A 24,436-nucleotide genomic window follows, 5' to 3' on the forward strand; every position below is an offset into this window, starting at 1 on the left:
ATCAAGAGTCAGACACCCAACCTGTTGAGTCACATGGGCACCCCTCTCCCTCCCTATTATAAGGACATCTGTGATTACATTTATAGCATACATGGATAATCCAGGATAATTTCCCCAGCTCAAGATTTTAACTTACATCTTCAAAGTCCTCTCTGTCGTATAAAGTATTTCCAGGGATTAAGACTTGGATGCCTTTGGGTATCATTACTTTGGGGACCATTACTCAGCCTAATACCATATGGTTCATCTTAGGAATGTCAGATGCATTAGAATTAGAAATTAGAAATCCATTAGAATTCCAAACAGGGCAGTTAATATTTTTTTTTCACAGTAAATCAGCCAATCAAATGAATATTATGAATGCTCCGAGCTAACTCAACATATCATATTCTCTCATTTCATTTTTACTTTTTTATTTTCATGCCTTCTCATTTTAAATGACACTCAACAATCTGCATTGTATCTTTCTGCCCATATACTCTTCAAGACCTGTAAATAGTAAATCTTGTTTTTTAAAGTTCCCCCATTGGTTTTAGGAGGTGGTCCTGAATCATTATGAACCATGAGAGCTGGTCCAGCCAAAACAATGGCCCCAGTGGCAATAGGGGGCATGTCTATGGGGCTTGCTATGAGTAAATACGGGCCTGGGTAAGAGCCTAAGTCATTCTTAGCCAAGACCATCACAAAAGGCTGCCATAACAAAGTACTACAGACTGGAAGGTTTAAACAACAGAAATTAATTTTCTCATGATTCTGGAGGCTAGAAATCTAAGATCAACATGTTAGAAGGGTTCTAAGAGACTCTGTCCTTGGCTTGTAAAAGGCCCTCTTCTGTGTCTTCACATGCTCTTTCTTCTGTGTGTGTCTATGTCCTAATCTTCTCCTTTCATAAGGACACCAATCAGGGGCGCCTGGGTGGCTCAGTCGATTGTGTGTCCAACTCTTGGTTTCCGCTCAGGTCATGATCTCATGGTCTTGGGACCAAGCCCCACACAGGGCTCCCTGCTCAGCGCAGGAAGCTTTGGATTCTCTCTCCTTCTGCCCCTCTCCCTGCTCACTCACTCACTCTCTCAAATAAGTAAGTAAAATCTTAAAAAAAAAAAAAAAAAAAAAAAGGACACCAATCATAGTGGATAAGGGCCCACCCAGTGACCCCATTCTAACTTAATTACCTCTCTAAAAACCCTATCTCTAAATACAGTCACATTCTGAGGTATTAGAAATTAGGACTTCAACATATGAATTCTGAGGGAACACAATTCAGCTGATAACAAGTGTCAAAGAAGAGAAGCATGCTTAATCTTAAAACTCATGAAATATCTCTAAGAAACTGGTTGAGGAAACCTAAAATAAATTTCAACAGGCCATTAGGGATCAACAGAAGTCCTATGATATTATGGGTAAGTTCACCAAAAATAACACTGAAGTCAATAAGGATGGATGAAGAATTATACAACAAAGAGCCAGAAAAAACTATAGGTGGAGTTATATTACAAACTTGGGAGATTTTTTAAAAATGGAAGTATGAGGGGGCGCCTGGGTGGCACAGCGGTTAAGCGTTTGCCTTCGGCTCAGGGCATGATCCCGGTGTTCTGGGATCGAGCCCCACATCAGGCTCCTCCGCTATGGGCCTGCTTCTTCCTCTCCCACTCCCCCTGCTTGTGTTCCCTCTCTCGCTGGCTGTCTCTATCTCTGTCAAATAAATAAAATCTTTAATAAATAAATAAATAAATAAATAAATAAATAAATAAATAAAATGGAAGCATGAGGACCAGTATATGACACTGAGAATACATATCATAGACTAAACTGTAATAACCCCATAATGCAATGGCTCTCCAACTATGGTCCAAGACTCCCAGGGTCCCCAACATCCTTCTTTTTCTAACTATATATCTGTATGAATCCAGACTTTCTTCATATATTTCAACCAAAACAACAAATCACAACAGATTAAATGCAAAAAAAAAAAAAAGGTATGAGAATCCAGTTATCTTTTATTAAACAAAACATTAAAAAGATTTGCAGAAATGTAAAAACAATGCCACTCTTCTCACAAATTTTTTTGTTTTGGGTAAGAGTTATTTTTCATTAAAATGTTATTTGTATTAACATGTAATGGGTATGTTTATCGTAAGTTAGTAAGTACGTTAAAATTTATCAGTTTTAATTTCTGCTATGATAAATACTGGAGAATCTACTATATAAACCAAAACCCTTGCACTCTCAATAATTTAAGATGCTAAGTGTGCCTGAGAACAGAAAGTCTGAGAACTCAGAGCACTGATCCAATTAGCACCTCTACTGCAGGAACTCACTCCATCTCCCCAGTGCCTGGACAAACTACATCTGCCTTAGTCAAACCTAGGCTTACCAATGATTTAAAAAAAAGTCTTTTCATAATGATAAATCCATCAATAGTACATTACAAACCTAAGCATTTACAGTATTATGTTAATAACATAGCTCCAAAATACATTAAAATGTGATAAAAATTCAAAGAGAAAGAGAATATATAAAAAACTAGAGTCAGAGATTACAACACACCTTCCTCAACAATTAATAAATTAACAAGACAGAAAATTAGCATGGATGTAGAAGAACTGAACAATATTATCAACTAACTTGACCTGATGAGATTTACAGAACATTCCACCCAACTATAACAAAATACACATTCAAGTGCACACAAAACAATTTATAATAAATTTGAAAGGAGTCATATCATATAATATTTTCTCACTACTGCAGAATTAAATTAGAAATCAATAGCTGAGAGATCCTTTGAAAATCCTGAAATATTTCCAAATAGCCCCTGGGCCAGAGAAGAACCCAAAAAGGAGAATTTGAAATTATTTCGAGCTGAATGAAAATGAAAGTACAACATACCTAAATTTGAGATACAGATAACAGACTATTTCAAAGGAAATTTATAGACCTAAAACACCTATATAAGGAAAGATAAAGGCTCTCAAAGACCTCACCTTTTACTTTAAGAAAGCATAAAATAAGAGTAAATTAATTCCAAGGAAAGGAAAAGGAGAAGAAATAATCAACTACAAAATAAAAATCAACAAAATAGAAAACAGAAAAACAGTACAGAAAATTAATGAAACCAAAAGCTGAGGACTTTTTTAGAAGATCAATAAAATTGATAAACTAGCCATACTTACCAGTTTAAAAAGAGAAAAGACACCATTAAAGAATATCAAGAATGAGAAATGTGACATCACTACAGATTCTACAAATATTAAAATAAGGGAATGTTAATAACACCCTTATGCAAATAAATATGACAACATATGTGAAATGGCCAAATTCCTGGAAAAATACAAAGCTTACTTAAGAAGAAACAGAGAGAACAGCCCTATATCTACTACAGACATTAAATACATAGATAAAACCTCCCTGCCAAGAAATATTCCAGGCCCAGATGGCTTCGCTGGTGAATTCTACCAAACATATAAAAGGTAGCAAGTATCAATTTGACACTTTTCCATAGAAGTGAAGAGGAGGGAATACTGTCTGACGTATTTGTAAAGCCAGCATTATAGTGACACCAAAACCAGACAAAGACATTACAATAACTCTCAGAAGCATAGAAGCAAAAAGTTCTTAACAAAATTTTAGCAAATGAAGTCTAACAATCTATGAAATGGAGAATACATCACAAGACACATGGAGTTTATCCAAGGAAGGCAAGGCTAGTTTAACATTAAAAAAAAAAAAATCATTTCAACAGACACAGAAAAAGCATTTGACAAAATCCATCACACACTCCTAGTAAGAACTCTCAGCAAACTGCACCTTGAGAAGACAACTTCCTCAATATCATAAAGCATATTTCTGAAAAACCTATAATACACATAATAGTGATAAACTAAATGCTTTCTTACTAAAATAAAAAGAAAACAATGTCCACTTTCACTACCCCTATTCAACATCTTCTTGAAGGATCAAGCTAGTGTAGTAAGGCAAAAAAAAAAAAAAAAAAAAGGAAAGGAAAGGAGGAAGGAAGAGGGGGAGGTGGTGGGGAGGAGAGGAAAGAAAGTAAAGAAGTAAAACTAAAACTGTATTTAATCTTCTATGTAGAAAATCCAATGAAATCTATACAACAACTACTGTAACTATTAAGTGACTTTAACAAGGATACAAAATAAGCATACAAATATCAATTGTATTTCTGTACATACAAGCAAAAAATGATCAAGATAACATTATAAAAAATACCATTTACAATGGCATAAAAATGATATATTTTGGAATAAATCTGACAAAAGATGGGCAACCCTTAAAATACTAAAACCTACAGAGCCACATGAAAAGATGCTCAACATCATTAATCATCACCAGGGAAATGGAAACTAAAACACCAGTATTAGAATACCTAAACACCTAATTGAATAGCTAAAAGTAAAAAGACTGACCATATCAAGTGCTGGTGGGGACGTGAGGCAACTAAAACTTTCATATAGTGCTGGTAGGAAGATAAAATGGTATAATCATTTTGGAAAATAATTCAGGTATAAATTTGGTTATGAAGTTAAACAGATATCTACCATGTAACTCATCTACCATTCCACTCAAGAGGTATTTAATTTAACCGAGAAATAAAAACATATGGCCATATAAAGACTTGTACACAAATATTCATAGAAGTTTTATTTGTAATAGGCAAAACCCAAAAACAATCCAGATGTTCATCAACACATGAATGGATAAACAAAATGTGGAACAATGTAGTACTCAGCAATAAAAAAGGAGTGGAATATTTTTACACATAACATGGATGAATCTCAAAATAATTATGCTGAAAGAAGTCAGACAAAAAACCAGTATATATCATATAATTCTATCTATATAGAACTCTAGAAAATACAAACTAATCCATAGTGACAGAAAGTCTGAGAACAGGGGATAGAAAGGTAGGATAACAAAGAAGGATGAAAAAATTGGGGGTTGGTCAGTGTTCATTATCTTGAATGTGCTGATGGTCTCCAGGGTAGTATGTGTATCAAAATTTATAAAATTGTATGCTTTAATTATGTGCAATTTATTTTACCTCAAAAAAAGGCTTTAACAGTAGGATAACTGGTAATGGTTAAACAACAGTAAGAGCATACTTAATGCCAATGAACTATACACTAAAAAATGGTTAAAATGGCAAATTTTATATTAAGTATATTTCACCACGAAAACAAAAAATTTAAAAAAAAGAAAAAGAAAAGTAGGTATACTGAACTCAAAGCCGAACCTAAATAACTACAGTCATTAAGGTGAGTAAAGAATCCATATTTTCAGGCAATCTACTTCTTTGACTCTGCAGCTTCTATTCTGCCAGCTGATTAAATGTGAACGTAGAGCCTTGCACAAACTGTTACCTGTGAGATATGATTGATGGAAGACTCCATTCTCCGAAGCTGAGAGGCTTGGATATCCAGCAATTGGAGTACATTGTTGGCCAATGCATTTATTTGATAAGCAACACTAGCTAGGGATTGCGTTGTGTAGGCTTTGGTCTCTTCTAAAGCTTTTCTCTTATCTGCAGCCTGAAAATAAGAACAACAACAACAAAAAAACAATACTTACGTTAATATTCATTAAACATATATTCTATAGAAAGGCAAAGTTATAATTATATTTTTTAATGGAAAGACCCAGCTGAATCAAAAAACTTATCAGATAAGTCTGATGATAGTCTCGGGACACTGGTGAGGCCACGGCAGAAATCCTATCTGCTGGGTGGGACCCACTGTCTCTTGAGTGGCCAATCCACTGAGGTCCACCAAAGGAGCCACCAAGTGACTATCATCAGAATCATACATTACAGTTGGTTCTGAGTCACCTAAAGCCCCTTAAACCACCAATTTAGCACATTACATCTTTAGGACCTTATGCCAGCCCCAACCTCCTAACCCACTGTTGAGAGTTTAGCTAAACTACTCTGTAATACTCTGCCTCAGCATCCACTTTGTGTGGCTAAGTGGCCTAAAGGGGCCTTATATTGATACTACCTCCTCCCAACAGTGCATGACCTAGATAACGGCTCTCAAGATCACAAGCAAATTTAAGTTCCAGATATGATTCCCCAAAACCCCTTTGTGATAAACAATCTCTCCTGTCTCCCAGCTCCTTCCTCTTTTGTGCCCCTTAGAAAAGACCACCCTGGAGGTTATCAAAACCCTCTTGTTTTTGGTTTGAACTGACCAATCCACAATTAACCTGGGAACCCCAGAGCACTGCACCTGAGGACCCTAATAAAGGCTTACACACCAAGTCCTGCTGCTCACTGCCTGCCTACATCCTGCACTGAACTCTCCCTGTGTCCCCTGGAGACATCATACTGCGTACCCCCAGGACCTGTGAGTAATAAACTTCTCTATTCCACTTTCCCTCGAAGTCTTTTGTTGAACCTTGGCTCATCATCCAGAGGCTCTACTTAACAAATGTTAACAAAATATCCCAACACCTACCAACAATGACATAGATTAAATCCATTCCATTTTATATTCCTGTTTACATTAATCAACATCAGAAATCCAACCTCCCTGTTATCCATTATAACCACATCTCTCATCTCCACAAAAACTGTGAATCTTATAAACCAAACCTTTACACACCTGTTCTTCCCGACGTTCTGTACATAACTCAGAGTCAAGTGGTGAGAAAGTTCAGAGGCAAAAAAGTTTAAAGCAAAGATCAGAACAAAGTTCAAAGACAAGTGATAAACTCTGTGTAGGGGGATGGAGGCAACAACTTAGATCACAAATAGAGGGTAAATATCATTAATATATAATCTAAAAATGAAAAAGACCAAGAATCAATTTAAAAAAACAGAGGTCTAACAGTTCACACAAAAGGCAATGCAACGATTTTTAACCATTTGAAAAGACATTCAACCTATTCACTATAAAAAAAAAAAAAGAAAAGAAAAAAGAAAAGAAAAGAAAAGAAATGCAAGGCACCTGAGTGGCTCAGTTGGTTAAGTGTCTGCTTTCGGCTTAGGTCATGATCCCAGGGTCCTGGGATCAAGCCACGCGTCAGGCTCCCTGCTCATCAGGAAGCCTGCTTCTCCCTCTCCCTCTGCCCCTTCCCCTGCTGTGGTCTCTCCCTCTCTCTCTCTCTCAAATGAATGAATGAATAAAATGTTAAAAAAAGAAAAGAAAAGAAAAAAGAAATGCAGGGGCACCTGGGTGGCTTGTCAGTTAAGCCACCAACTCTTGATTACTGCTTAGGTCATGATCTCAGGGTCCTGGGATCATTGGGCTCTACACTCAGTGAAGAGTCAGCTTGAGGATTCTCTCCCCCTCTCTCTGCACCCCCCCCCAACATGCTTGCTCACTCTCTCGATCTTAAATAAACAAACAAACAAACAAATAAATAAATAAATAAATAAATAAATAAAATCTTTTAAAAAATAAAAGACTCCCTGATACATTGCTGGTGATAACCAGCAAAATTACATACCAATTTATTTTCTGTCCCAGTAATCTCATTTGAGGAATCTACCTCAAAAAACCACTGGCAAAAATATATAATGCAGTTATTCATGATAGCACAATTTATTTATGATAGTAAAAGATAGGAAACAACCCATATAATCATCAATAGAGGACTGAATAAATTATGGGCTCTCTAAACATTGGAGTACTATACTGCTGCAATAAGGAATGTCATTATTACCACTACACCGTGATCTCTAGAATATTGTTAAGGTGAAAAACACAAGACGGAAAAAAAATGTTTCTGGAATGCTACCATTTAAAAAATGGGGAAAGATATGAGAATATATGCTTGTATTTTTTAAGAAGGAAGAATAAACACTTTACTTTTTTAAGACTTATTTAGAGAGAAACTGATAGAGTGCATGAAGTGGGGGAGGCAGAGGAAGAAGGAAAGCAGACTCCCCACTGCGCACAGAGCCCGACAGAGGGCTCAATTCGAGGACCCTGAAGTCATGACCTGAGCGGAAACCAAGAGTTGAACGCTTAACTGACTGAGCCACCAGGTGCCCCTAAACTACAACATTTAAAAAAATAATAATAACATTTAAGGGCACCTGGGTTGCTCTGTCAGTTAAGCGTTCAGCTCAGGTCATGATCTCTTGGTCCTGGTATCAAGCCCCACATCGGGCTCCCTGCTCAACAGGGAGTCTGCTTCTCCTTCTCCCTTGGGCCCCTCCCCCCCTACTTACATGTTCTCTAATGGATAAATAAAATCTTAAAAAAAAAAATTAAAAAATAATTACATTTAGGGTGAAGGGTTAAACAGGTTGGAGGGAGCATAGCTAACATTTCTTAAACATACCTTGTTTTGTAGATTTGTTTTTAGAACTATGTAAATAATTTACACAATTATAAAACAAAATTAAATTTCAAAAAATTACCCAAAAATTAGATGTAAAATGTGCCTAACTGTGTGTCCAATTAGTGGCTTAACCAAAGGGGAAATAAAAAGTGACTTCAAATGACAGTAATTTGATTGTTCATTCTTTTTTTTTTTTTTAGAGGGGTCGGGGAGGGGCAGCGGGAAAAGGGGGAGAGAATCTTAAGCAGGCTCCACACCCAATGTGCAGCAACAAGGGGCTCATCTCACCACCCTGAGATCATAACCTGAGCAAAAATCAAGAGTTGGACATGTACCCGACTGAGCCATCCAGGTGCCCCTTGACTGTTCATTCTTAATGGGATTTATCTTTAAGACAAAAATAATTCAAAGTGAAAAGAAAAAAAAAAAACACCGTTGAAACTACTGTCAATCATTTTACTGCTGGTGGTAGTTTTGAAATTATCCTGAGACTGTTGTTTGTGTAGTGTGAGATGAAGCAAGTCATTGTGTGTTTATGTCATTGAGAAGTGAGATCTTGGTATGATTCAAGAGACTCTGATCGCAAGAAGAACAAGGTTTAAGAAAAAACATGTTGTTCTGGTTTTAAATTGAAAACAACAGTCTGAACCCAATTTATGTTTTATCATATCATATATCAATATCCTACCCCTGTCCAAAGAAATGGCCTATATGTAAAACATGGTGACTACAGTTGGTAACAACCATACTATATAATTGAAATTTGCTAAAAGAGTAGAACTTAAATGTTGTCACCAAAAAAGGGGAAGAAAGATAAATATGTGAGGTGACGGATGTGTTAATTAACTAGATGGAAGGAATCCTTTCTCAACATGTACGTATACCAAACTATCACAAAGTATACTTTAAATATATTACAATTTTATTTGTCAATTATACCTGAACAAAGCAAGGAAGAAAAAAAGGATAAGGCCTAAAAATAATGACTGTCTAGTGGCCATGGAACACTACTTATTACCCAGATTGTAATCTCTAATACCACTCTCCACTGCAAGGAATCTAAACTCCTAGCCAACTACAAGTCTAGGACAGGAAATGCACAAGATGCACAAGGCATGTGAAAGCCACCAAGGATAACTCTAAGGTCATGTCAAAAACACTTGGGAATCAAGTGAAATAAGCTTCCAGAGACCACAGATGGTACACTGTAACCATAATTGAGGATAATAACTACAATGTAATGAAACACATTAAATCTGAGAGTTCATAACAATATTACTTTTTTTAAGCAATCTCTATACCCAACATGGGGCGCGAACTCACAACCCTGCAAGAGTTGCATGCTCTAAGACCGACTGAGCCAGCCAAGTGCCCCTAAAAATTTTTTTCTAAAAAGGTCATTGACCAGTTTGGTAGGATGCTAAGAACCACCTCAGGAGCGGATGGGTATGTCAGCTTTATTAAAGTATGAAATGTATACAATTCAAAAATTTCAAGTATACAGGGGCACCTGGGTGGCTCAGTCATTAGGTGTCTGCCTTCAGCTCAGGTCATGATCCTGGGGTCCTGGGATCGAGGCCCGCATCAGGCTCCCTGCTCAGAGGGAAGCCTGCTTCTCCCTCTCCACTCCCCCTGCCTGTGTTCCCTCTTTAGTTGTGTCTCTCTGTCAAATAAATAAAATCTTCAAAAAAAAAATTTTTTTCAAGTATACAATTCAGTGTGCATTGACAAAAGTGTACAATGATGTAGCCACCATGATAAGTATGATAAAGAGCATTTCTCTCATGTCCTTTTACAGTCAACTACTTCCCCATTCTCTGGACGTTGGAAACCACTGATTTCTTTCTGCCACTACAGTTTTGCCTGTTCTAGAGTTTCATATAAATGGAATCAAAATTATATAGTCTTTTGTCGTAGTAAAGAGAAGGGCCATATGCACACCAATGTTCATAGCAGCAATGTCCACAATAGCTAAATCGTGGAGGGAGCCGAGATGCCCTTCAACAGATGACTGGATTAAGAAGTTGTGGTCCATATATACAATGGAATATTACTCAGCTATCAGAAAGAACGAGTTCTCAACATTTGCTACAACATGGACGGCACTGGAGGAGATAATGCTAAGTGAAATAAGTCAAGCAGAGAAAGACAACTATCATATGATTTCTCTCATCTATGGAACATAAGAACTAGGATGATCAGTAGGGGAAGAAAGGGATAAAGAAAGGGGGGGGTAATCAGAAGGGGGAATGAAACATGAGAGACTATGGACTATGAGAAACAAACTGAGGGCCACAGAAGGGAGGGGGGTGGGGGAATGGGATAGGCCGGTGATGGGTAGTAAGGAGGGCACGTATTGCAGGGTGCACTGGGTGTTATACACAACTAATGAATCATCGAGCCTTACATCGGAAACCAGGGATGTACTGTATGGTGACTAACATAATATAATAAAAAAATCATTATAAAAAATAAATAAATAAAAATAAAAATTAAAAAAAATTATATAGTCTTTTGTGTCTGGCTTCCTTCACTTAGAATATTGCTCTCAAAATTTATCCTCGTTATTGCCAAGCAATATTCCATTGTATGGATTTACCACAATTTGTTTATCTACTCATCAGCTGATAGACATTTGGTTTGTTTCCAGTTTGGGGCTACTATGACTAAAACTGCTACAAATGTCTGAGTCTAAGTCTTTGAGTAGACATGTTTTCATTTCTCTTGGGTAATACCTAGGTAAATACCTAAGAATAGAATTGCCAAGTCCATGGTAAATTAAGTTTCTGTTTAACATTATAAGAAACTGCTAAACTATTTTCCAATGTGGCAATACCATTTGGTATTCCCACCAGCAATGTATGTGAGTTCTAGTTTTTCCACATCCTTGGCAACATTAGGCATGGTCAGTCTTTTTAATTTTAACCATTCTACTAGTGGTTTTAATTTCAATTTCTCTATTAAATCATGACGAGCATATTTTCAAACGCTTATATACTATTCACTTCTTCAGTAAGTGTTCAAATCTTTTGCCCATTTTTAACCGGTTTGCTTTATTACTGAGTTGATTTTATAAACTGCATACAAGTCTTTTGTTAGATATGTTTTACAAATATTTCTCCCAGTCAGTAGCCTGCCTTTTCATTAAGTCTTTTGAAGGGAAAAATACTTTTCTTTTAATGAAGTCCAATTTATAGTTTTTTCTTTTATATTTCATGATTTTTGTGTCCTGTTTTTAAAAATCTTTGCCAAACCCAAGGTCACTAAAATTTCCATGTTTTCCTTCAGAAGTTTTATAATTTTTGCTCCACATTTAGACAGACCTATGATCTACTTCATATAAACTTTCTGCATATGGTGCCAAGTTAGGGTAATGGTCAAAACTCTTATACATAAATATACAACTGTTCCAGCATCATTTGTTGAAATTGACCAGTTTGGTAGGATGCTACCACCCTTTTCTTCAATGAATTCTCTTGGCACTTACTCAAAAATCAATTGATTGCATAGATATAGGTCAATTTCTGGGCTCTCTTTTGGGTTCCATTGTTACATCTGTTGATCCTCATCTAGTACTATACTGTATTGATTACTATAGCTTTAGTAACTCTTGAAGACAGGTACCCCAGATTTGTTTTTCTTTTTTCAAGATTGTTTTAGATTTTTTTTTTTTAAGATTTTATTTATTTATTTGACAGAGAGAGAGACAGCCAGCGAGAGAGGGAACACAAGCAGGGGAAGAGGGAGAGGAAGCAGCAGGCTCCCTGCAGGGTAGGGAGCCCGACGCAAGGCTCGATCCCAGGACCCTGGGATCACGCCCTGAGCTGGATGCAGACGCTTAACGACTGAGCCACCCAGGTGCCCGTTTTAGATATTTCTAAGTCTTTTGCACTTTCATGTAAATTTTAGAATTAGTTTGTCAATTTCCACAAAAGAGCTCCCTGAAAATTTGACTGGAATTACACTGAATCTATAAATAAATTTGGAGAAAACTGCCATTTAACAATACCGCATCTTCCAGATATGAACACAATAACCCTCTCCTATTATTTAGGTCTTCTTAAAAACTTTGCTGAGAAAATTTAAAGTGTTTGTTTACAACTGCAAACCTTTTGTTAAATTTATCTCTATATATTTCATATTTTTTATGCTATCATGAATGGTACTGTTTTTATAATTTCAATTGCCAATTATTCATTGCAAGCTTATAAAAGTACAACTAATTTTTGAATACTGACCTTGTAATGCTGCAACACTGCTAAATTATTTGCTGCAGTTGCTTTTTCGTAGATTTCTTAGGACATTGTACACAGACAATCATGAAAGATGATTTTACTTCTTACTTTCCAATTTCTATACCTTCTTTTTCTTGCTCTACTGTAGGCTCTGGCTTTTTGGGCATCTGACCTTTACGAAGGTATATGCCCTTTATGAAGTTAAGGAAGTACTTTCTATTCTTAGTATGTTTACCAAACTAGGCAGATTTAATCTTGAGTGACACTTGGTTATTTTCGGTCATCCACTGAATTTTAGAGTTTCATCTGCCTTTTTGTTTTCAGTCTACAAGTTGCACACTTTTCTTTTACAAGAGTAGGAAAGACTCTAGTTTTGTACTAAAATCTATTCTCCCTTCCTCTAGAGCACAAAATTATACTTTATTTTCCAGCTTCCCTAATCACATGGTCACAAAACTAAATACTGTCAATGGAATGATAGCAGAAATGGATGCCACTTCCAGGCCTAGACATAAAAACCTCCCATGAATGTTCCAATGCAATTCTTTTTTATTTTATTTTATTTTTCTAAAGATTTTATTTATTTATTTGACAGAGAGAGAAACAGCCAGTGAGAGAGGGAACACAAGCAGGGGGAGTGGGAGAGGAAGAAGCAGGCTCCCAGCGGAACAGGGAGCCCTATGCAGGGCTCAATCCCAGGACCCTGGGATCACGCCCTGAGCCGAAGGCAGACGCTTAACGACTAAGCCACCCAGGCGCCCCTGTTCCAATGCAATTCTTAAAGTAAAATGTAGTCCTACCAAAACAATGAAGTTGTGTTTAACAGAAAATATTTTACAATTTCCATTTTTAACTTAAATTTAAAATAATTAAAATGAAGTGAAATTTAAAAATTCATTTTCAGTCAAACTAGCCACATTTTAAAAAGTGCCCAAGAACCACATGTGGATTGCAGCTACCTTACTGAAGACACAGTTATAGTTAATTTCCTCTACAGGTCACTGAATTTAAAAGTAAAGTCTAGACAAGAATTGCTGCTGTTGCTTATCTCAAATTGTAAATTTAGTATCCAATAGTTGGTCTCCCTCCTGCTTTTTTTTATACTTTAACTGAATCACTACCAATAGCTTTAGTACGTTCCAAAGCATCATACAAAATGGATTATAAACTAGAAGACAAATATCCAACATTTCTTCAAGAACTAAAACAGACAGTGTTAATTATAGCAGTCTTCCCTGCAAAGTCTAAAAACTCTTAACTAATCACTCCAGGAGCTGACATGTGATATGAAATCCATTTGCCACCCCCGTCTTATGCCACTGATGAAGTTTTCTTAAAATGGAAATAAACATGTTCAGCTTTAAAAGATAAAGTTAATTATTTAAAAGAGCTAAACTCAAAATAAACAATGTAGCCAAGAACTAAACAGGAAATTCCTTAGATAACTGAATTTTATGAACAGCCCATACATAAAACTAGCTGTCTTCTTTCCTCCTCTACCTGTGGAAATCAAGCTTTACTGAGTCAGGATCTGCTAGCTGTAGTAAAGAACATTTTCAAGTAATATCTATACCTATAAGTCCTTTTCTTGCCCTTCAAGGTGACTACAAAGGCAGAGTGATCTTTTCCCCCCTCCCTCAAGTGTAAATTACTAGCTATAAGCAATCTCTCTCGTATCTATACATTTTCCTTTAACAATATTTCCTCTCCCTCATTCTCTCAACCTTCATCTCTTACCAAAGCAATACTCTTCCCCCCTCCACCTCATGTAAATACTTAAATCCTAAAAGAAACGGAGAACATCCTTGTCATGACTATGCTTAAAAACTAATGCATTCTTTTTTTAAAAAAGATTTATTTATTTGAGAGAGAGAGAGAGAGAGAGCGCGCGCGCGCGCGCGCGCGCATGATCGGGGGAGGAGCAGAGGGAGAAGCAGACTCCCTGCTTAGCAGGGAGCCTGATGTGGGGCTTGATCCCAGGACCCCGGGATCATGACCTGAGCCGAAGGCAGACGCTTAGCCAACTGAGCCACCCAGGTGCCCCAAAACTAATGCATTCTAAATGAAAACAAATACTATATAGTTTTTTAAAAATTTTTTTGCCTGATTTTTAACAGAAAAATACAGAAAAAGAAATATAAATGAAAAATGAAAAAAAATGTATCATGGTCCTATCAAATAGACCATGTTAACATGTTAGTGTATTTTCTTCCAAGTCTCTCCAGTATGTGTTTGTATGCAAGAATGAAAAAACTGACATTATACCCTACAGTTAACGCCCTGCTTTTTCCATTAAATATACCATGAGCATTTCTCCATGTGCCAGTCTAGGTAAGCATCTTTTTCAAAAAACAATTTTCAATGGCTTCATGGTTATGGCAGTAACCTGTTTGTTGCCTACTGCCTCATTTTAACTCCTCTAATACTAAGAACCTGATTTTAATGAGGGCATCAATGTATTGAGCCCTGTTTAAAAAAAAGAAAAATTCAAATCTAATTTCTTCTAAATGACCAAACAAGAGATGGCATTATTTAGTAGTTGTAGGGATTCAGAGGAAAACATGTACAGTTAATTATGAATATCTCCTACTATTCCCCCTGAAAAGTAAAGAATATATATACAAGTAGAAAGAATAATATGATAACCCCATATACCTGTTTTTCAACTTCAGCAAATATCATATTTAGTTTTATAAATTCACATTTTAGGGGCACCTGGATGGCTCAGTCATTTAAGCATCTGACTCTTGATTTCAGCTCAGCCCATGATACTACAGTTGTGAGATCAAGCCCTGCATCAGGTTCCACACTGGGCATGGAGCCTGCTTAAGATTTTCTCTCTTCCTCGGCCCCCTCCTCCCACCCCACCCCCACTCACTCTCAAAAAGAATTTTTTTTTACATTTTACTTGGTTTTATAAGGATGCAATTTTTTTTTTTGAATTTTAAAACTGGCTCCACATCCAACATGGGGCTTGAACTCAGCACCCTAAGAGTCACGTGCTCCAGTGACTACGCCAGCCAAGCTCCCCTGCCTGCAAAATTTTATAACTGGAATACATTAAAAATAAATTTTCACTCATTTTTTTAAATAAACTCAGAATGCTTTTCTTAGAAAGCATCTTGGAGCGCCTGGCTGGCCCAGCCAGTAGAGAGAGCAACTCTTGATCTCAGGGTCATGAGTTTGAGCCCTGCGTTGGGCATGGAGCCTACTTAAAATTTTAAAAAAATAAATTAAAAAGGAGTACCTGGCTGGCTCAGCAGGTGGAGCACACAACTCTTGACCTCGGGGTTGTAAGTCCAAGCCCCACATTAGGTGTAGAGATTACTTCAAAATAATAAAAAAATCTTTAATCTTAAAAAAAAAGTATCCTAAAAATTAAATACCCATATAACATTTTTAGTCATATGAAATAAATAACAAAACACCAATACTGTCCTTTTGTTCTAGCTCTACCTTAAATCTGTTTTCCTCAAACAGTAGGCACCACTGACTTATGAAATGTGCTAATTTATTCATTTTACAAGTTTAATAGAATTAATCATTTTCTTCTAACTCTTCACAGAAACATTTTAGCTATATAATTAAGCTCTAAATATCAACCTATAGGCTAACATTAAAAGTGCCATTCTAAGATAGGGTCCTACTATTAAAAGATGTCCAATATGGAAAACAGAGCCTATACTCAGAACATATGCGATAGCATTGGTCTGTATAATAACATTTCAAAAAAATAATAACTTAAAATGTTCTCTTTCTCACTTTGAACCCTTCCTTAAAGTCTGCCAAGAGGACTTGAAGGTAATTTCCTTTCTCTGAAAAACAATTTCTCTCTGCCCTAACTGCAAGTGCTTTAATGAGCCTACTTAGGTAACAAATAGGGGCGGGGGGGGGGGGTCTATGCGTTAAAAAAAAAAAAAAAAGTTTTCTGCCATCTTTTTTTGTCTTTACTTTTTCTCCCCCTTTCTAGAAATGTCACATGATATCTTTTAATAACTTTTTTCTTTTAATAACTTTTAACTGACCTCTAATCCAAATCTCCCAGAAACTTTTCCAAAGTCAGTATTTTTCCCATAGAATATTTTACATGCTTAGATAAGGCTTTTCCTATTTCTTTATAGAAGCAATTTCATGACAATCCATTTAAAAATAACCTAAGTCTACAAAAGAATAACAAATCAGCTGTTAGATGCACGATTTTTATGTATCACTAAGAAAAAACCTGCCAATTGTGTCAGAATGCTTTCTGATGAAGAATTCATTTCATACTTATAGGAAATACTTTTTCAGACTTATCTAGAAGATAATTTATGTCAGTGTTAATCATGAAGTAATAAAATCTGCTACAAAATTCATATTCAGTTATCCAAATTCAGAAACAAACAAAAAAACCTTTTTTACAGGTAGTAGGGGCAGAGAGAGGAGAGAAATTTTTTTTTTTTTAAGATTTTATTTATTTGAGAGGGAGAGGATACACAAGCAGGGTGAGGGGAGGAGGAACAGGGAGAAGCAGACTCCCAACTGAGCACACAGTGCAACACGGGGCTCAATCCCAAAACCTCAAGATCATGACCTGAGTCAAAATCAAGAGTCGGATGCTTAACCAACTGAGCCACCCAGGCGCCCCCCAAAAAATCTCTGTATCTTTTGTATGATCCAAAACCCAACCAAAGATTTTCCAAAGCTATTGTCATATCTATCTAGTTTCCTTAAAACTAAAATAACCTTTACCCTTCAACCCTGACACTGTTTTATGTTCAAAACACAGATATTATCCAAATTAGCTGGGGCACCTGGTTTGGCGTCCAACTCTTTTTTCTTTTTTTTATAAAGATTTTATTTATTTATTTGACATGACAGAGACAGCCAGTGAGAGAGGGAACAGAAGCAGGGGGAGTGGGAGAGGAAGAACCAGGCTCCCAGCAGAGGAGCCTGACGTGGGGCTCGATCCCAGAACGCTGGGATCATGCCCTGAGCCGAAGGCAGATGCTTAACGACTGTGCCACCGAGGCGCCCCTGGCGTCCAACTCTTGGCTTCAACTCAGGTCATGGTCTCAGCTGGGCTCCACACTGGGAGTCTGCCTGAGATTCCCTCTCTCCCTCTGTCCCTCCCCCTGCTCGTGCACTCTCTCTTTCTCAAATAAATAAATCTTTTTTATAAATATATAAATAATAATAATAATAATAATAAAATAAAAACCAAAAACCAGTTTTCTTCCAGAAAGTCCTACAAACTAGATTTGTCTGATTATTCCCTTACGACTGATTCTGATTAAACAAAGTGGCAAGAACACTATATAGGTGATGCTGTATACTTCCCACTGCAGGTGATACAATATCTTTTAAGATAAGGCTCTATCATTATTTCAAGAATTTTCTTCCAACCTGCTGACACCAATTCTGCACATTTGGAAGCTAATGCTAATTTAATCTTACCAGAAGGTGTCACCCCCCAAAATTGTCTTAAGGCAAAACCCAGGACTCTATTCTTTCCTCAAACGGTCCATAAATGATCTGTTAACAGGTTGCAATAATCCAGCTAAACCACCAGCAAAACAACCAAGTTCACACAAGTACAAGGACTACTGCTCTGACAGCTTTTTAATTGTAAAATGAATCCCAATTTCAGAAATGTTAAAATTAAGGGGTGAGGAAGAAGTTTCTTAAAATTGATTATATATACAGTACATAAGGAACACTTCTTGGTCTAAGGGCCCTGTATTTTTTTTTTCCTTTTAAAGATTTTATTCATTCATGAGAGAGAGAGAGAGAGAGAGAGAGAGCGCGCGCACACCAGCAGGGTAAAGGGGCATAGCCAGGAGAAGCAGACTCCCCGCTGAGCAGGGAGCGTTCCAAGGGCCCTTAAAAAAAAAAGGTATGTTAATGCTAATAGGAAGAATTTAAAATGTCAAGTTTTAACACCTGTAACAGTAAGAGTTTTATATACCATAAAGTACACAAAACATCTACTTTGCCAAAGGCTAACCTAAGATTTGATTGTTTGAGACCTGAGAAGCTTTCCAGGAGGAATCCATAATCATTTTGTGGAGAGGAATGAGAGGATGAGGGGGGGCGGGAAGAGTACACAGGCCAAATGCTGGTTCACTACTGACAAATAAACCTATTAAGCATGAAGTCATGTGGATTAGGGTAGGCATGTACTCAATACCCAGCTAGCACTAAAAGGATGTAATTTTCTCCAACACAATTCCCATTTCAAGAGAAGTGAAAAATAACTAAAAGAAGCCCTACCAAGTTATGGCAAATATCCAGCAAAAAGAACAAACTGTTTGCATAACAATTCAAGTTGAAACCTAGTTACTGTAAGCAGTAGCACAGCTCCGCCATCACCCCCTTAAAGCAACTGCGACCCAGCAAAATCAAGGGGAAGTCTCATTCCCCCTGCTTGTGCTCTGTCAAATAAATAAAATCTTCAAAAAAGAAAAAAGATTTACATTTTAAAAAACAGGCTTAATAGAAAACCTGTAAGAACCCAGTTTTCAAAAGAGCAACTACTTTTTTTTTTTTAAAGATTTTATCTATTTATTTGAGAGAGAGAAAGAGAGTGAGCACAAGAGAACACAAGAAGGGGAGAGGGAGAAGCAGGCTCCCACAGAGGAGAGAGCCAGACATGGGGCTCAATTCCAGGATCCTGGGATGACCCAAACTGAAAGCAGCAGCTTAACCAACTGAGCCACCCAGGCGCCCCAAGAGGCACTACATTTAAACACAAAATTAGTTACACATTTAAGTATTATTGACAGAATATATTTCATACTTAGCCCAAGGCACTAGCTTCCTTCCATTAACTCCATGTTAACTAATTATATTCTCATATGATCTTCTTTCTTCTTAAAAGAATTACACTGAGAGGGGTGGTGGGTGGGAGGATGGGTTAAAAGAAGTGATGGGGATTAAGAAGTACACTTGTTTTTCTAGGTTTTGGGGGGTTTTTTTTTGGAAGATTTTATTTATTTTACAGAGAGCGCACGTGTGAGGGGAGAGAGGGGCAGAGGGGGAAGGAAAGGGAAAGGGAGAGAATTTCAGGCCAACTCGGCACTGAGTGTGGAACCCAACGCAGGGCTCGATCCCACCACCCTGAGATCACAATGTGAGCCAAAACCAAGAGTAGGATGCTCAAATGACTAAGCCACTCAGGTGCCCCAAGAAATGCACTTGTGATGAGCACCAGGTGTTGTATGGAAGTGCTGAATCACTATACTGAATGTCTAAAACTAATATTATACTGTATGTTAATTAACTGGAATTTAAATGAAAACTTAAAAAAGAATTCAATTGAAAGAGCCACCGTGATAGAGACTGTATGTTGGGCAAGCATTTTCACATACTGCTGGACGATCCAATTAGACAACATGTACAACAGTTCTTTAAAACGTATATAGTCCTCACTTCTAGGAATTTACCCCCCAAAAAAATAAAAGGTCAAGTGCAAAAAACAAATAAAACCAACCAAACAAAAAAAACAAACAACAACAACAAAAAATACATTGTATGCTTAAGGATGTCCAACCACCTTTGTTTATAATCACAAGGGAAAAAAAAGAAATAATCAAAATGACCAATGACAGGTGGTTAAAAAAATTCATATACTAGAATGCCATGTAGTCAATAAAAGTGATAGCTATTTACCAAATAAAGGGTAGTAAGTCAGGATTCAAACTGGGAAGCAGAGCCACTAAGACTAACAGAATAAGAAAAAAATTATAGAATTTTACCTTACACAATTATAGAAATAGCTGGGAAAGCTGAGATAGTCCACAAGGGAAGTGGGAGGATCAGAAAGGCATCAGCCAATTTGAGAAACCAAACACACCCAGCTGGAGAAATGGGACTGCAAAGAAATGCTCCTGGGGAGATCTGGGAAGCTATGCTTCTGCAGGTCTCCTATCAGGTAAGGGGCCTGATGCCACTGTTGATGAAACTGTCTGCAACCAGCAAAAAGAACTACATGCCGAGCAAAGGAGACCAAGGTCAAGCTGGAACCCACCAACACCTCTTTGCCTCTTACTACATCTAACCACAAAAACCTTTAGAGGTTAATGAATGTTGCTTAAACGAATTCTCTTTTAGCCAATTTTAACCCACAACCATACAAGGAAGGAACCCTGATACAGAACTATGAGATACATAGTTTCAACTTAAGTAAACTGCCAACAGTACAAACCAACACAATACCTCTGTCAATATGGTATATGTACAAACCTCTTTCATCATATTTAACTCCTGAATAAAGACAATAGCAAAAACATGCTTTAGTCTAACATGATACACTCATCCTCATACAACCAAAACAATCCTATCTCCCCAAAAGAGAATACAAAGTCTACTTTCTCTGAGTAATGTTCATTCTTTTTCTAGCTGGCTGAGTTGTACTTCCCCTTTGATATCCTGCAATTTAAATACTGAAATATTAGGTTAACCACTATTAACACACCTAAAGTTAAATATAAGACAACTGGGGAGAGAGGAGAAAAAGAATTGGCTAATATATACACAAATATTAAAGTACAGAACAAATGCTCATCAATAGAGTTTTCATCTTGTAACTGTTCATGAGGTCATACCTGGTATTTATGATGTTCTTCCACTATCTATCACATACTCCATTTGCCTTCAGCAATCATCTCATCTGGTCGTTACTCCTTGCCTGGTGTGCTGACTCAAATTACTGCCATTAGCCCTGCCTGTATTTGACTGTTTTAGTATTCCATTAACTTTTATCATAGGATATGGAAGTACTAGGAGGCACTCCAGATGATCTCCTGCATTGCATACATATTCCTCTTTACCACTGTGTAGCAGCAACCCAATTTCCACTTTGGGGTCAGACTCAATCACCCTAACCAATACAGTAATCTTTTTTTTTTAAGATTTTATTTATTATTTATTTGACAGAGATAGAGACAGCCAGCGAGAGAGGGAACATAAGCAGGGGGAGTGGGAGAGGAAGAAGCAGGCTCAGAGCAGAGGAGCCTGATGTGGGGCTTGATCCCATAACGCCGGGATCACGCCCTGAGCCGAAGGCAGATGCTTAACCGCTGTGCCACCCAGGCGCCCCCAATACAGTAATCTTTTGCTTTACTTATGAATTCACTGGCATGAGGAAGCCAAAGTGGCCAGGTGCTCAACTTCCAGTACAACAGAACCAATGCTGCATTCCCCAGTAGAAGCATTCCTCTCGAAATAAGCATACCCCAGAGCTGTAAGAAAAGAAGCAAAAATTTTGCTAGTAGACCATTAGGGGTAATAGTGAGAGGAATTCACTCTGTGTCAACCTCTTAATTCTCTAACCTATGAATGCTGGCTACAGAAGAAATACCACCACACACTGGTGGCTGATTCAGAGACTGGACCACAACTTAAAGAACATTACCCCAACACCACAAAGACACTGCCACCAGCTGGTGCAGTGAGTTTCAAAAGAACATTCCACTGTTGTATCAATTCAGCTGCTTCAGGGTAGTGGGGAACATGGTAAAATCAGAAATTTCATGAACATAAGCCCAATGCCACCTTTTACTTGCTGTAAAACGAGCTGCCTAGTCAAAAGCAATGTGATATGAGGGTGCCTAGGTGGTTCAGTTGGTTAAACATCTGACTCTCAGTACGGAGTCTGCTTCAGATTCTTTCTCCCTCTCCCTCTCCCTCCCCCTCTGCCTTTCCCTGCTCACGTGCAAACGTGCTCAAATAAATAAATAAATAAATAAATAAATAAATAAATAAATAAATAAAATCTTTTAGAAAGAGGGGTGGCAGTGTCATATGAAATACCAGAGGAATGGTGCTCTCTCTGGGATTCAGTGTCAGCGCTCTGTTATTAGCAAGGTGGTCATTCAGCAGTAGCCAGGTTGGTGTTGGTGAGTGGAGGTCCATATTGCTAAGCATATGCAGACACAACCTCCATGACTGCCGCCCTGGCATCTTTTTCATGAGCCCACTGAGCAATGATCATGGTAAATGAGGAAAGAGGCTAGAATCCAGAGGTTATACCTTGTCCACTTGATTATTAAGATCCTTCTGCTGCGATTGCTCTTTGATAGGCATTCACACGATGAACACGAACATTAGCTAATGTCCATTCAGAAGTGTATCTACATATCTACTCCCCATACTTCCAATTATGTTCTTTCCAGGTCCATAATGAATAGGCCCAAGAATTGCTACTCCCATGAGTCAGAATGGATTTACATCTCTAACCATCTCTCTTTCCATGCAAAATAAATTAGGAGGTACAAAGTTCTACGCATCAGGAGAATTTCCCTTCACCACTGCCCTTCTGGGTCACACCCCTGATTGTGGTTACAGTGCTATAAATATCCATCTTCAGGTGGTACCAGCATATGATGCAAAACCATCTGTAAACTCGGCCCAAATTTTCTTTCTCAGTCAATTGAAACTCCTTATGAGACCACAGGTATCGGTTGAGGTGAAGAAGCAAAGATGTTGGGGTATGAACCACAAGAAAACATGTATATTCAGTAAAAAGCAGATTACAAAATGACTATGTACCTGGTTTGTTTGTTTTTTTAAGACTCTATTTATTTATTTGAGAGAGAGACTGTGTGTGTGTGTGTGTGTGTGTGAAAGAGAGAGAGAGAGAGAGAGAAGGGGGAGGGGCAAAGCGAAAGGGAAAGAGAATCTCAAGCAGACTCCCCACACTGAGCGCAGAGCCCAATGCAGTTGGACACTTAACCAACTGAGCCACACAGGCACCCCAAATACCTGGGTTTTTTTTTAAAGAAACCTGTATAGGGGTGCCAGGATGGCTCAGTCAGTTGAGCGGCCAACTCTTGGCTCTGGCTCAGGTCATGATCTCAGGGTCATGAGATCCAGCCCCTAGACAGGCTCTGCACTCAGCATGGAGTCTGCATGAGATTCTCTCCCTCTCCCCCTCAGCCCACTTGCACCACACACACACACTCTCCCTAAAATAAGTAAATAAAATCTTTAAAATATACATAATTTTATATATGTAATATATGTTTATTTATATAAACATAAAATATAAAAATATTTTAACATATTAATTAGTAAAATATACCTGGATAATGAGATATGGGTGATTTTTTAATATTCTTTATTTTTTTTCTGTATTTAATTTTTTCAATGATCACTTCAATAATCAGAAAGAAATTACTTTTACTAAGAAAATTCTCTTTATATAATCTTAATTTAAAAGAAATAAATAAATAAAAAATAAAAAAACACAATACATATTAGTGACCTAATTCTGTTTGGTATAATTAAATACCTATGCAAAGTAACTCATCAGATATTGAGAGGAGATACATCAGCATTATTAACAATTACATCAGGATTATATAAACGATTTGTGTTTTCATCTTCGTTCTTTTGTGGAATTTCCAAATGTTCTACAATCACAATGTAACATTTTTATTGCAACCAGCTTGCAGACACCAGGAAACTAAAAATAAGGCTAATAATACCCCACTACCACTCCATCAAAGAGAAAAGGGAAAACAGAAAGAACCTGAATCCTTGGTAATACAAAGCCAAAGAACTAACCAACGCTGGGACAACCCTACTTTGGAATTTCTTGTGATATAAAATAATGTATGTTCCTTATTGCTTAAGCCTGAGTTCTTTTTTATTAACTACAGCCAAATGCATCCTTACTAATTTTTATATGGGAGGGGGCAAAGTACATTCCAAAAAAAGGATTTTGGTTAAACTTGAAAGTAACAACTGACACTAATTCTCATCATACAGACGAAAAATCTATTAGGGTAACTCCCAAATTACCAAGGCCAATTTCTAAACTAGTCCACTAATTTATAGCTGATTGTGTTACTCATTAAAATGTTATCTGAGGGGCACCTCAGTGGCGTAGTAGGTTGAGCATCTCTGACTCT

The 24,436-nt window shown here is 37.3% G+C and overlaps 1 protein-coding gene across 12 annotated transcripts in view; it reads right to left on the reverse strand.

Annotated features, from left to right (window-relative positions):
• The window catches only part of ABI1 (abl interactor 1), a 122,186-nt gene that overhangs the window by 59,257 nt on the left and 38,493 nt on the right, over positions 1-24,436 (reverse strand). For 11 of the 12 annotated variants that reach the window (XM_087857610.1, XM_087857611.1, XM_045775362.2 and 8 more), the window contains exon 2: positions 5,382-5,549. In XM_087857610.1, the coding sequence (XP_087713736.1) occupies positions 5,382-5,549 (168 nt within the window). Of the gene's footprint in view, positions 1-5,381; positions 5,550-15,789; positions 15,876-24,436 lie in introns of those variants that run through there. The other variant, XM_087857612.1, reaches the window with a different exon arrangement.

The sequence above is a fragment of the Ursus americanus genome, chromosome 31, assembly GCF_024610735.1.
Source record: "Ursus americanus isolate L20-20 chromosome 31, mUrsAme1.1.p, whole genome shotgun sequence".
Taxonomy (NCBI): Eukaryota; Metazoa; Chordata; class Mammalia; order Carnivora; family Ursidae; genus Ursus; species Ursus americanus.